The sequence below is a fragment of the Schistocerca gregaria genome, chromosome 4, assembly GCF_023897955.1.
Source record: "Schistocerca gregaria isolate iqSchGreg1 chromosome 4, iqSchGreg1.2, whole genome shotgun sequence".
NCBI lineage: Eukaryota > Metazoa > Arthropoda > Insecta > Orthoptera > Acrididae > Schistocerca > Schistocerca gregaria.
This window is the reverse complement of record NC_064923.1, coordinates 316,595,394-316,609,581: the sequence shown is the minus strand read 5'-3', so window position 1 is coordinate 316,609,581 and position 14,188 is coordinate 316,595,394. Positions and strand designations below refer to the sequence as shown.

General features: G+C 39.0%; 1 protein-coding gene and 2 non-coding genes across 3 annotated transcripts in view; 2 read left to right on the top strand and 1 right to left on the bottom strand.

Moving 5' to 3' along the window:
* Positions 1 to 14,188, top strand: part of LOC126266961 (protein HBS1) — a 200,830-nt gene that overhangs the window by 147,471 nt on the left and 39,171 nt on the right. The window contains exon 5 of the mRNA XM_049971683.1: positions 12,518 to 12,673. Coding sequence (XP_049827640.1) covers positions 12,518 to 12,673 — 156 coding nt within the window. The remainder of the gene's footprint in view (positions 1 to 12,517; positions 12,674 to 14,188) is intronic.
* On the bottom strand, positions 9,390 to 9,464 carry Trnas-cga (transfer RNA serine (anticodon CGA)). Its single transcript has one exon. It is a non-coding gene; the product is annotated as a tRNA-Ser (tRNA).
* Trnap-cgg (transfer RNA proline (anticodon CGG)) lies at positions 9,778 to 9,852 on the top strand. Its single transcript has one exon. It is a non-coding gene; the product is annotated as a tRNA-Pro (tRNA).

Sequence of the window (14,188 nt, the reverse complement as noted above, 5' to 3'; positions counted from 1 at the left end):
CAATACATGGACACTATCAAGGATCATTTCTCTAGATAGATAGATAGATAGAGAGAGAGAGAGAGAGAGAGAGAGAGAGAGAGAGAGAGAGAGAGAGACACAGACACATCAGTTTCACAGATGTAATTGAACTAAGGGCCTTTATTGGCTTGTTGTACTTACCAGGAGCATACAGAGGGAACCGTCAAAGTCTTGGGGGCTGAGGGTGATGGCGTTGAAAAATTCAGCCTCGTGATGAATCTCAAATGATTTAAGAGTCTGATACAGAACCCAACAGAACCGATTCGTGAAGTTTTCGAAAAGTTTCAGGAAAATTGTCAAAAGAGCTATTCCCCTTGTGAAAACGTCACAACAGACGAAATGCTCCCAGGTTTTCATGGAAGATATGTTTTTTGTCAGCACATACCATCAAAACCAAACAAATATGGAATAAAACTTTTTGCTCTTGTTGATGCTAAAATGATGTATACCGTAAACATGGAGATCTACGTTGGATGACAGCCATTGGGTCCCTTCTGTGTCAGCAACAAGCCAAGTGAAGTTGTCAAGAGAGTGGCTAAGCCTTTTTTGGATCTGGTCGCAATATTAAAATGGATGGAATGCTACAGCAGCATGTTTGGCTTTAATTATGGGAAGGTTTTGGTTTCCTATATACCATGCCAGAACAAAAATGTGATTCTTGTATCTTCGTTGCACAATGATGCTGCTATTGATACCAAATGTGGAGAGAAAAATAAACCACAGATTGTTACATTCTAAAATTCAACAAAAGGTGGTGTTGATACTGTAGATCAAATGTGTGCTACTTACAGTGTCAGCCGAAACACAATGCGCTGGCCAATAATAATTTTTTTCACAATGCTGAATGTGGGTGGTATCAACTCACAGGTAATTTATCTTGGAAATCAACTGAAGAAAATGCGTAGAAGAGTGTACCTAAAATCACTGGCACATCAACTTGTTCTTGGAGAGCTACACAGAAGTAGTATGAAAAAAGTTGGAATCCCCTCCAGCCTCCAAAGTCGGCTCAATAATTTTTTTTTCATCCACTTTCATATGCTCTGTCTCTACACATTCCCATGAAAGTAACTGATTACATTTAGGGTACTAAAGTTGAGAATCTGAGATAATAGATGATTTTAAAATCTGTGCCTGTCAGGCTCATTGCGCCCGAACTCAGGAGTCCCAGAATTGCGCCTGATCGAGGGTTAACTCACTGAATGGCTACGTAGGTAGCTCAGTGGGGCAGTACCTGCCATTGTCATATGAGCTCTGCTTTTGAATGACATAATGATTTTTTGTGACCTTCTTAGCATGTGATGTGACGAAACTGCTATCTGATGGTAGAGTATGCGATGCCTGTCTAAATAAGTGTAATGAGTTTGCTTTTGAGGGTGTTTTCAGTCTCTGTGTTTATAGTTACTGATGTGAAGAACTGACTGTATAGTAGCTATTTATTTGAATTTAGTATTGGAGCAGAATATCATTTCCGTATTTTGTTCCACTTTACTTCTTTATTACATTTCTTTCTGATCAGAGCTAGCCTGGTGCATTAAATAAAGCTCTCTCTTCAAGACACAAGTAAACTCTGATCCTAGAAGTTAGTCACCCTTTGTCTCAGCTTTCACTGTAACTTTTTATGGCTCATTATAAGGAAAAGCTTAGGAATATTCATAAAAATAATTACATTTTTCATCTATTGTTTATTCTTGATAAACTCCTTCCAGTGGTTCATTATTTAAATTATCCCTGAATAGTATAACTGAGTCAGCATGTGTGGTTCTGTGAAACTGTATGTTTCCCTTCTTGTTTACACAATTGATGGAGATGCTTTTTTACTGCCATCATGGGCAGATAAAGCATTTGTTATCGGGCTCAAATCTATTTCATGAAAGACAGTTGGAGTTAGAAATAAATTATCAATTATGGTTGCATTATGCCTTTTTATTCTGGGTAGGAATGCTACTGCGGGGATCAAATCAGAGCTGGGTGTCAGTAACTCTTGATCAGAACACTCTGAGATGAAATCAGTATTGAAATCTTCACCTATAATTATCTACCAGTTATTTCTATATCATATTTGTATCCTCTCTGGCAGCTTAATGAAGTGTGGAACATGTGCAGTCGAAGGTATGTACATTGCCACAACCTCTCTCTTGTATGTTTACAATCCTGTCACAGGAGTTCATCATTCAAAAGAGCTATTCAGTGCAGTACTCATGTAGGTCTGTGGTGTGGAAATGTACTTCACTTGTGTATATTATGCCTACAGTAATGTGATATTAACTTGTATCCATCTAACTGCATTCATTCTCTTTCAGAGACTTCCAAATGATGATCTTTCACTCATAACACATATTTAGAAACACATCTGTGTCTACATACACAGTATGTGTACACAGAGAAGTGGATGTTTTAGGGGCCAGAGGAAACTACCACATGTTAGGGTTTCTTCCTATCATACACACATTCATAGATGCAAACATGTAAGTAGCACAGGAAAAATGGCTGCTTAAATGTCTTGGTTGAATCTTGTCCATTCAGGCTCTATGATACAACTACATAGGGGGCTGAAGAATATCCTCAGATTCTCGTCAATTAATACTAGTTCCTGAAATTGTTAAATTACGATTTCATGTGGTAAATCTTAAGACTTCTGCCAATTCAGGTTTTTCAACATTTCCATGGTGCTCTCCCACGAATCAAGAAACTTGTGACCATTATCACTGCTTTTCTTTTGTGGCCATCTTCTGTATTTTTTATTTCTTTAAAGGTTGCTTATCGGTGACTTTAAACTAACTTTAAAATGTGCCTGTCTGACATGGTCTTCCCTCTTCTATTCAGGTGTAAGATGTGGTTGATATGTCTCCAGTTCCGAATTGAAACATTAGGTACAGCCAGATATATTTTGTTGCATCTAACAACAACCCATTCAGCTCTTTGTCCACAAGGCCAACAGCTATGATAAGTCAGGCCTGATCGTAGATCTGCAAAACACTCCACAAATCCACTCTAATGTGTGCTGTTGCTACTTGTATTCTTTATATGTTCTCTTTAATATTGGTGTGTAATGAGCAGAACAATACTCGAAAATGTATAATTGTCTATACAGTTAGTATAATTTCTCAATTACAGGGTAGTACTAAAAATAAAAATACAAACTGTCACAAAACACCTTAATGTTAAACGGGAAGGACTGAAGAATGTCATGTCAATCGAATGTAATTAATGTTTTTTAATTGTTTTCTTTGGTGTAGACCTAGCGAATGTTAAATGTTAGTTCATTGCAGAAAGTGACACTTAATTGAATGTTGAAAATATTGGATTGTGTAATGAAAAGTATTGCACAAACTCTAACATCTACCAGAGTGAAATATCAGCCAGGTTCTGATACGGGTGATAGGTGTAGCATTGTGCAAAGATATTTTCATGTGAGGGCTGAATCATTAATACTGGGCAACTATTCATTTACAACTTCTATAAAATGGACACATGTTTCAAAGTTTTACTGTCCTTCAAAATAGTCTTTTATATTGTATGTAACCAAGCAATCTGAAAGTTGTAGGATACCCTTAGCAGTGTGAGTTGTGCTTATAATGCAAGTGGAGCAATCTGTTGCCCAAAGAATCTCTGTAACAGTTCTGAAGCGAATGCCAAGAAGTACGTATTTGAATTTAGGAATCAAGTTGATATCACAAGGGCTTAGTCCAGTGAATGTTTTGAATGGTACAACACTTCCCAGCCCCATCGATTGAACAAATTGGTCACAACTTGCATCATATGCACCTGAGCATAGGCCTGGAATATGGAGGGCATGTCCTGCACACAGTGTCGCCACTTCTTTCTCGAAGCTGATCACTGGCTTTGTCTCAAAAATGAACATCTTAGAGAAAGAAGTGTCAACACTTTGTGCAGGTACTGTTCATAATTTTGCAGGGCATTACACGGGCACATATGGCTTAAGTTAAGACTAATTTGTTCAGTTGATGGAGCTAAGAAGTGCTGTACGACCCACCACACTCTCGGGATATAAGATCTTGTAACTTTAACTTGATTCCTAAATCAAAGGAAGCACTTCACAGCATTTGCTTCAGAACTGTTACAGAGATTCGTTGGGTAATAGACTGCTTCAATTGCACTATGAACACAATTGACAGTGCTAAGGGTATCCTAAGATTTTCAAATTGCTGGCAACTGTTTATACACAATGCTGATGACCACTGTGAAGAAAAGTAAGACTCTGAAACACATATCTATTTTGTAAAAGTTGTAAATAAATGGTTACCATTATTAAAGTTCCAACCATCATATTTTGTGTAAATCTCTCGAATCATTTCCTGTTCTCTCTCTCATAGGTCCTCCTTAATGACTTTGGTATATTTTAAGTTCCTTCCCAGTAACTGTACATTTTTAATCACTGATTACAGACTGTTTACGTATGTGGTTATTTAAAACTTGTAACCTTGTTGAGGATCATTTCTTTGGATTACTATTAACATCTCACATTGTTCTGTCTGCTAGTTTACAAGTAATGGAGCCTTGGATACTGCACTGGCCCACTCCCAGAAAGTTACTGTTTGTGAAACCATCAGGAACAGTACAATTTGTAAAACAGACTGAATTTAAGCACATGATGTGAATATGTTGCAATTTTATACACATGTTCTCCATCTACATATGCATCTATATCTAGAAGCCACTGTGAGGTGTATGGTGTGGGGGCTTTGTGTATCACTGTCATTATCCCCTTTTCCTGTTCCAGTCATGAATAGCCCACAGGAAGAATAATTGTTGATAAGCATTCGTGCTAATCCAAATTTCTCTGTTTTCACATGCATGGCATTTTTTTGAGAGGTATGTGGGAGAAAGCAGTATATTAGTTGACTTTTCTAGGAAGGTATGCTCAAGGAATTGTAACAGTAAACCCCACCATGATGCATGGTGCCTCTCTTGTAAAGTCTGCCACTGGAATTGGATGGGCATCTCCATGTTGCTTTCACACTTAATAAATACACCTGAGATGAAATGCAGTGTTGTTCTTTGGATTTTCCTGTATCAGTCTTGTCTGATACAGGTTGCAGGTTCTTTGCAAATTTCTTAGAATTCTCCCAGTGACTCTGAATATGACATCTGCCTTACATTAGTTTTATACAACTGTTTCACTTTAAATTGGTTCATATGCATACTCCCAGATATTAATTGAATGTGACTGTTTCCAGTGATGGTTCTACACTTTGTCTTCATTAGTTGATAGTTGTTGGGGAGAAGAAAAAGTAAAATTGATACACATGGTTAAATTGAAGTATAAAAATGTTTACATGTGTTTCTTTCCTATCAAAACTGGAAAATCTATTCATTTGCATGAAGTTAGAATGTTATTTAACTCTAATATGAAGTGTAATCATGATGAACACAGAATGACAAGCAGGACCATTTGTCCTTTTAAATCTTTGATGCTTCAACATCTGTACAAAAGTCATGTGAACACTAAATTTAGTGCTCAAGCTGTAGAGCAGCAACATACAAGATTACCTTGTAACTGTTTTGCTGATTGTCTTAAAAAGCCACAAGTGTTTTAAAAAGAGGCAACACCAATGGTATTGCTGAATTGGCATGAAATGGAAAAAGAGGGCAGAGCAAATACAGATGGGATGGGGATGAGTGAAAGTTTACTGTGAAGTTGTGGGATACAAGAGTGTTGCAAAAGAGCAGACATACTATTCTTGCAACTCTTATCAGCTTGGGGAGACAGGTGGAGGAATCAGTAATTATGAAACTATGGCAACTGTTACTTTTTTTTATAGTTTCTTTTATTCAATCATCATTATATTTTCGAAAGTATTGTTAACATCTCTTTCTAGAATGAGATTTTCACTCTGCAGCAGAGAATGCGCTGATATGAAACTTCCTGGCAGATTAAAACTGTGCGCCCGACCGAGACTCGAACTCGGGACCTTTGCCTTTCGCGGGCAAGTGCTCTACCATCTGAGCTACCAAAGCACGACTCACAGGCTGTGGCTAAGCCATGTCTCCACAGTATCCTTTCTTTCAGGAGTGCTAGTTCTGCAAGGTTTGCAGGAGAGCTTCTGTGAAGTTTGGAAGGTAGAAGACAAGATGCTGGCAGAAGAAAAGCTGTGAGGACCGGGCGTGACTCATGCTTCGGTAGCTCAGATGGTAGAGCACTTGCCCATGAAAGGCAAAGGTCCCGAATTCGAGTCTCGGCCGGGCTTACAGTTTTAATCTGCCAGGAAGTTTCAATATGTCTTTCTGTTTGTATGGTTGAATAGTCTGGCATATCACTCAAGTCTGAAGCATATGCTACACTGTATTTGTAAAACTTACAGAAGTTAATGAGTAATACAATTGCAGAATAGCTTTGGAGAATGCCCTGCTTATCTGTACCTGAAAAAAGGAGCAGCTTGATGCATGCACAAAGAAAGAAGGAAAAAAAGATTTGAATCTTGAGAATTCACCAATTAAAAACAAGTTCCCCTCTCAAATGGAAAAACAGTTAGGAAGCTGTAAACGTTAACTGAAAGAAGTACATATAACGAATATCAAGAAAACCTACTCCAATCTCCATATAAATAAGGAGACAGAGTAACAGTAGACTGTAGCAGTCAGTTGTATACCAAGGTGCTAATGTTGCTTGGGAGCTTAAACACAGAAGAAAAATCACAATGTGGAGATGGTAATGAAGGATAAGATCTGAACTGAGATGATTAGAATAAATAAATAAATTCAAAAGGAGATAGAAATATTGAAATGGCAAACAATGAGAACAAATAGATAAAGTAACAAAACAAAGCTGTGTAAGGTGTGTGGGGTAAGCAGAGTGATAGTAAACAAGTAGAATTTAAGGCCACATGGATGGCAATCTATCCAGCATATGTTGTGAAGACAGGTTGCTTCTTTGAACACCCTGATAGTTGGGGATGAGATAAAGTGAAAGATGTGACACTGCAACAAGCATTTGACAGTGCACTGAAATATCAAAATTGGAACATGGTGTGTGAAGTAGAGAACATTCTCTGAGAATGACTGAAACCCATGGCACAATCAAAAATGATAAAAAAAAAAAACCTGGTATGCAAAGTATGAGAGACAGGCATAATGCACTTTAGACTTAAAGAAGAATGTATAACCCTAATTTCAAAGAAGCTAAATGTTGTCAGGTGCAAATATGATCGGACTGTTTGTTTAATAAGTCATGCTAGCAAAATACTGACATGAGTTATTTACAGAAGAGTGGATAAACTGGTAGAAACTGACCTAGGGGAAGATCGATTTGGGTTCCATGTAACTGTAGGAACATGGAAGACAGTGCTGACCTACAACTTATTTTAGAAGATATGTTGAAGAAAGTTCTATGTTCTTAGCAAATGCAGATTTAGAAAAAGCTTTTGCAGTATTTCCTGGAATACATTCTTTGAAATTTTAAAATTACAGAGCATAAAATATAGGTTATCTACAACTTGTGCAAGAACCAGTCTGTTGGCAGTAGCTGAGAAGGAGTGAAAGAGGGTTGTGGCTTATTCCCCATACTATTCAGTCAGTATATTGGGTAAGAAGTAAAGGAAACCAAGCAGCAGTTTGGAAGGGGACTTAAAGTACAAGGAGAAGAAACAAAAATTTTGAGGTTTGCTGACAGTATTGTAATTCGTTAGAAAGGATAAAGGACTTGGAAGAGCAATTGAACCAAATGGATACTGTTTTGAAAAGATTTTATAATATGAACACCAATAAAAGTAAAACAATGGTTATGGTATATAGTCGAATGACATGAGGTGATGTTGACAGAGTTACATTAGGAAATGAGAAACAAAAAGTAGTAGATGAGATTTGCTAACTGGGCAGCAAAATAATTGACAGTGGCTAAAATAGAAAGGAAATCATTTGCAGAATGGTAATAGCAAGAATAGCATTTCTAAAAAAGAAATTTACTAACATAAAATATAAATTTAAGTGTTGGAATGTCATCAGCCAGAACACTACGACCACTGACCTACTATTGATATAAAACCATCCAGGCGATAGCAGCATCACCTGGTGAGGAGTGGTTGCCAGGCACACACACACACACACAATGCCTATAGTATCAGTGAGTGTGCTGCCCATGTGTAGAATGGGGCAGGCGCTTGATCTATCTGGATTTGACCAAGGGCATATTATGATGGCCCAGAGGCTTGCCACAAGCATTTCGGAAACTGCACAATATGTTGGGTGTTTGAGGAGTGCTGCGGTCCGTGTCTACAACACACGGCAAAACCAAGGTGAAACCATGTCCGGATGTTGTGGGTTTGGGTGGCTACCCCTCATTACTGATAGTTGATGTCATAGGCTCAGCAGATCAATAAAACAGGACAGGCAGCGAACTATGGTGCAAATAAAAATCAGACTTTAATGCTGGGCAAAGCACAAGTGTGCCTGAATACACAGTGCACTGAGCACTCGTAATGACACCCCCCCTCCCCCCCCCCCCCCCCCCCCCAGCTGATGGCCCATACATATACCAATGTTAACACCACAACATCAGTAATTGTGACTGAAATGGGAACATGACCATTGACACTGGATGTTGGTGCAGTGGCAGAGCATGGCATGGTCTAAGGAATCCTGATACCTTCTTTATGATGCTGATGGGAGAGTGCAAATCTGTCATCTTCCAGGGGAACAGCTCTTTGACACCCGGACTGTGGGATGGAGACGAGCTTGCAGCGGCTCTATTATGCTCTGGGAAACATTCACATGGGCATCCATGGGCCCATTGGATCTTTTGCAAGGCACCATGATGATCAAAGAGCATTGTGCAATGGTTGCAGACTACATACACCCCTTCATGACAATCACATTTCCTGATGGCCACGGCATTTTTCATCTAGATGATGTGCCATGTCACAAGGTCAGGAGTATGTTGGAGTGGTTCGAGGAATAGAGTGCTGAGTTCCAATTGATGTGCCAGCCCCCTAACTTGCCAGATCTGAACCCAATTGAACACATCTGGAATGTGATTGAACGTGGTGTCAGAGCTCATTGCCCCGCCTCCCCGGAATTCACAGAAATTTGGTGTGTGTGTGTGTGTGTGTGTGTGTGTGTGTGTGTGTGTGTGTGCATGCACAGATGTGGTGCCAGCTCCCTCCAGTGACCTAATAAGGCCTCGTTGCTTCCATGCCATGATTTGCTGCCTCTGTTATCTGTGCTAAAGGTGGACATACCAGCTACTAAGTAATGTGGACAATAAACAATTCAGACAAGAAAAGAATAGAAGCATTTGAACTGTTTTGCTAAAGGAGAATGCTGAATATTAGATAGGTTGATAGTATAACTAATGAATAGGTACTGAATATAATCAGGGAGAAAGGTGAAACTTCCTGGCAGATTAAAACTGTGTGCCCGACCGAGACTCGAACTCGGGACCTTTGCCTTTCGCGGGCAAGTGCTCTACCAACTGAGCTACCGAAGCACGACTCACGTTCGGTACTCACAGCTTTACTTCTGCCAGTATCCGTCTCCTACCTTCCAAACTTTACAGAAGCTCTTCTGCGAAACTTGCAGAACTAGCACTCCTGAAAGAAAGGATACTGCGGAGACATGGCTTAGCCACAGCCTGGGGGATGTTTCCAGAATGAGATTTTCACTCTGCAGCGGAGTGTGCGCTGATATGAAACTTCCTGGCAGATTAAAACTGTGTGCCCGACCGAGACTCGAACTCGGGACCTTGGAAGGTAGGAGACGGATACTGGCAGAAGTAAAGCTGTGAGTACCGAACGTGAGTCATGCTTCGGTAGCTCAGTTGGTAGAGCACTTGCCCACGGAAGGCAAAGGTCCCGAGTTCGAGTCTCGGTCGGGCACACAGTTTTAATCTGCCAGGAAGTTTCATATCAGCGCACACTCCGCTGCAGAGTGAAAATCTCATTCAGGGAGAAAGGTATTTATTGCACAAGCGACTGAAAGAAGGATGTGATTAACAGATCCTGGGACATCAGGAATAGTTAATTTAATAACTGATGTAAATGAAAGCAGTAAAAATGTACAGGTATACCAAGGCTAAATTGAAGGTGAAGTGTATATAGATAGAAATAGTTATTAAAAACAAAGATTCCAAGACTTACCAAGCGGGAAAGCGCCGGCAGACAGGCACATGAACAAAACACACAAACACACACACAGAATTACTAGCTTTCGCAACCGATGGTTGCTTCTTCAGGAAGGAGAGGGAAAGTGTCTGTGTATGTATATGTGCGGATGGATATGTGTGTGTGTGTGTGTGTGTGTGTGTGTGTGTGTGTGTGTGTGTGTGTGTGTGTGCGCGAGTGTACACCTGTCCTTTTTTTCCCCTAAGGGAAGTCTTTCCGCTCCCGGGATTGGAATGACTCCTTACCCTCTCCCTTAAAACTCACATCCTTTCGTCTTTCCCTCTCCTTCCTGAAGAAGCAACCATCGGTTGCAAAACCTAGTAATTCTGTGTGTGTGTTTGTGTGTTTTGTTCATGTGCCTGTCTGCCGGCGCTTTCCCCGCTTGGTAAGTCTTGGAATCTTTGTTTTTAATATATTTTTCCCATGTGGAAGTTTCTTTCTATTTTATTTACATCATCATTAGATAGAAATAGTTACACAGACATGAAGAGGCTTGTACAGGACAGACTAGCCTGGAGTGTTCCATAAAAATAGTCTTCAGAAAGTGGACAACAACACCAAGTATTTGGAGTGGGCTCTAGAAAAGGTGAATTTTTTAAACTTTGATAGTTTTATTGCCATAATGACCAGGGCCACAAAAATCTGTGTAGTGCACTATTGAATTTGCCTAAAGTTTATTAATTTTGAGAGTGTTTTCCAACTGTAGCTTCAATATATGATAAAAGTTGCTCAGAACAGAATCACATGCCACCAAAATAATTTTCCGAATTGGACAAGTTTCTGAATTACATAAACTCTTTAGGCTACATAAAATTTCTGACATTAGAGCAATAGTCTGTTACACTTAATGATAAATAATATGGCATTTCTGTATTTTTTCTTGAACTTTAAATTCGTTTATTGTTGTATGTACATACATATTATTTCCTTGTTTGTTTACTTGACATTTCACATTTTTAACCACGTAACAGGTTTGCCTCCTTGATTAGTTTCCTGTTCAAAATTGTTCCATCTACTCAATTTTTTGCACTATACAATAGTTCCAACAACTTAGGTGGATTTGTGTGTGCAGCAAATTGTATGACATCATTTATGCACGCAATGGTGTTTTCGGCATATGAATTCTAGGGGTCATCATTTTGCTCCTCTTCTTCTTCCCTTGTTTCTTCCTGATCATCTTCTATGTTGTGGATTTCTGTTAAACGAAGTAAAAGTGAAGTGAGTTGGCAGAAAGTCATCACTTCAAATGTAGCCATCTGCACTATATGAAATGTTCTGCATTTTAATGAATTCAGTAATTGCTGCTGCATTGTCTTGAGCTTCATTGGCCACAGAAGTGTCTTGTTCTTGAGCTCCAAACCCTCCTTTGTTGAAGCACTTTGTAAGAGTTTCGGGCTTTATTTCCTTTACCGCCAAATCATTTTTATTTACTGTATCCAGGACAAAAGCTGACCATCTGAGAGCAATTTACACTTTTGGCTTCTTAAACATGACTGCAACAATAATCACTTACAATTGGACTTGAGTGTGTAAATAACTCCCTCCATGGGTTGTGAAAGTTTGGTTCAACCTGATAGGAATCAAGCCAATTTCACACTTGATAACGTGACTTTTGAGTGGCAGGTTGCATTGTCTTGGAAAAACAGAACTTGGTGATTTCCATTTTTCATTTTAGCATTGGAAGAGCCCAGCCATTCTTCCATAAGACCACTCTCCCTCTGTGCCTTTTTATTGCTTCACCATGTGACTGGAAACTTACTGACATTTATGTTTCTGAAACAATGTGGTTTTACCACCTTTTTCCAACCAAACAGTGGCATCTTCAGTTCACCTAACATTGTAGAGTACAGTGAGTCTTACCTTGGACATTTAATCACCAGTACACTTTTCACCTCGAATTGCTAGAGATTTTAGAAGGTAGTGTGATAAAACCGTCGCATTTCATCGACATTGAACAAGTCATTTGGGTCATAGTCCACAATCAGGTTGCTACACTTCCTTGTACATCCTTAGCTTTCCCACACACTTCATTCCACACAATGCTGTGCCTTAAACTCCTTATTTTCAAGTTTGTTAGTGACTTTCAGAGCCTCACTCTGCAACATGGGTATAGATGAAGATAAGTTTCTTGCCATGCACTTATGTACCCTTCCCCACTATCTCACTAAATTCATCATTTCCCATCTTTTTCGACTTTCTTTTCATTTGCTCAGTCCGTTTCATCTCCTCCTTAACATTTGACATTCACACACATATTGAATCATATTTATCATGAATGTCACAGAGAAGATTTTTCTGAGGTGTGAGTATGTTTCGTCATATTTGTTTAGTGTAAATAGTTCAGTTTCATATTTGCTTGATAGTGATTGTTGTTTAAACAGGTTCGCGGATCACTCCAGCAATACCACAACAGGGTGCAGAAGAGAAATGTTCCCAACAAAGTCAGCCAGAACTACCTGTTAAAGTAATTCCTTCAAAAGCAAATGCAGTAAATGTAACTAAAGGTTTTGAAGTGCACCATGATACAAGTGAAAAAGGTAAGAGATATATATAGTTTCACAAAATCTGTATAAGAGTGGTTTTCATGGGCTGATGGCATACTATGAAAATTGTGTTTCACCATAATGAATGAAAATATATTTTATTTTTAAAGGCAAAACTCAATAATACTACAAGAGTATATCCATGTTACTCAATCATTCATTTTTGTTTTGTGTTCTTCACATTCTATTTCCTGGCTGTAGGACAATCTGTGTTTCATTGTAATATGGAGAAGCAGCTGGTGTACATTGATTTTGTGTACCCCAGTGATTGTTAAGAGGTTCTACAGTGCTGGTGACTTTGTGTTATACTAATCAAACAAAAGTCCTCAGTTTTGTTACCAATTTTCTGTTGTCTACACTAGGTGGACCTAACAGCAGTTTTGAAAAAAAAAATTAACGATATTGAAAAACCTAATTTTATTATATACATTTTAAAAGTACATCCTTAAGGCACTTATCATACCATGGCACAATTTCTTCAGTACCGTCTCTATAGAAATCTGCCGCTCTTGATTGCACTGGTTTATACTGTCATGCAGTTCAGCATCAGTATCAAAGTGTTGTGTAACGAGCCATGTCTTCATTGTTGGGAAGAAGGGGGGGGGGGGGGGGGGGGTAGTCACTTGTTGCCAATTCTGGACTGTATGGAACATAATCAAACACCTCCCAACCAAATATCTCAGGCAAGATTGCCCATATGGGAAAACAAAAATTTTCACTAAGTTTTCATTGATGCTTGTTTTGTATTGCCTGCCTTAACTTTATCAGTGTTTGACAATACCTCTCTGAGTTAATTATTGTGCCACGTTCAAGGAAATCACATGAATCACTCCCTAAGAGTTCCAGTAGACAGTAGCCGTGATTTTTTGTGCTAACAGCATTTGCAAACATTTCCTTGGTTTCTTGGGAGGATTTGTGTGTCCTCATTACATCAACTGTGTTTGTTTTTATTTTATTTTTTTCACAATTGATATGCATCACCCAAGTCTCATCTCCAGTTACCATAAGATCAATAACTTTGTTACCATCTCTCTCCTAATTTTCAAGGGAATGCAGTGCTGCAGCCAGTGACTGTTCTGTAATTGTGAGATGACAATTTTCACAAGTTTTGTCATTGATTTTAAACATCAGTTCATCAGTCACAAGGCCTAGGCCTACCATTGCGGTCCTCAACATGAACGGCAGTATGGCTATTTTTAAAATCAATGCACCTTTGCCCCCATTAGGCTTTCAGTCATTATTCCTTTTCCTTACATGTTAAAAAGGCGGCATTTTTTGTTGCTGCCCACATTTTAATATGTGCTAGAATACAAAGCAGCAGAGACAGATCACACACTACCACTGCTGGGTGTGTACTGAGTGTAGGAACATTATGGTACAAAGATTGAGGCTATGACCCTGTCTACCGTTGAGATAGACCAAAACTTTTGCTACTCTCTGGATAGCCCTCATACTTTTTTTCAGTGAGATGATGTGTAATAGAGGATGATAGGCTGTGACTCAAATGGC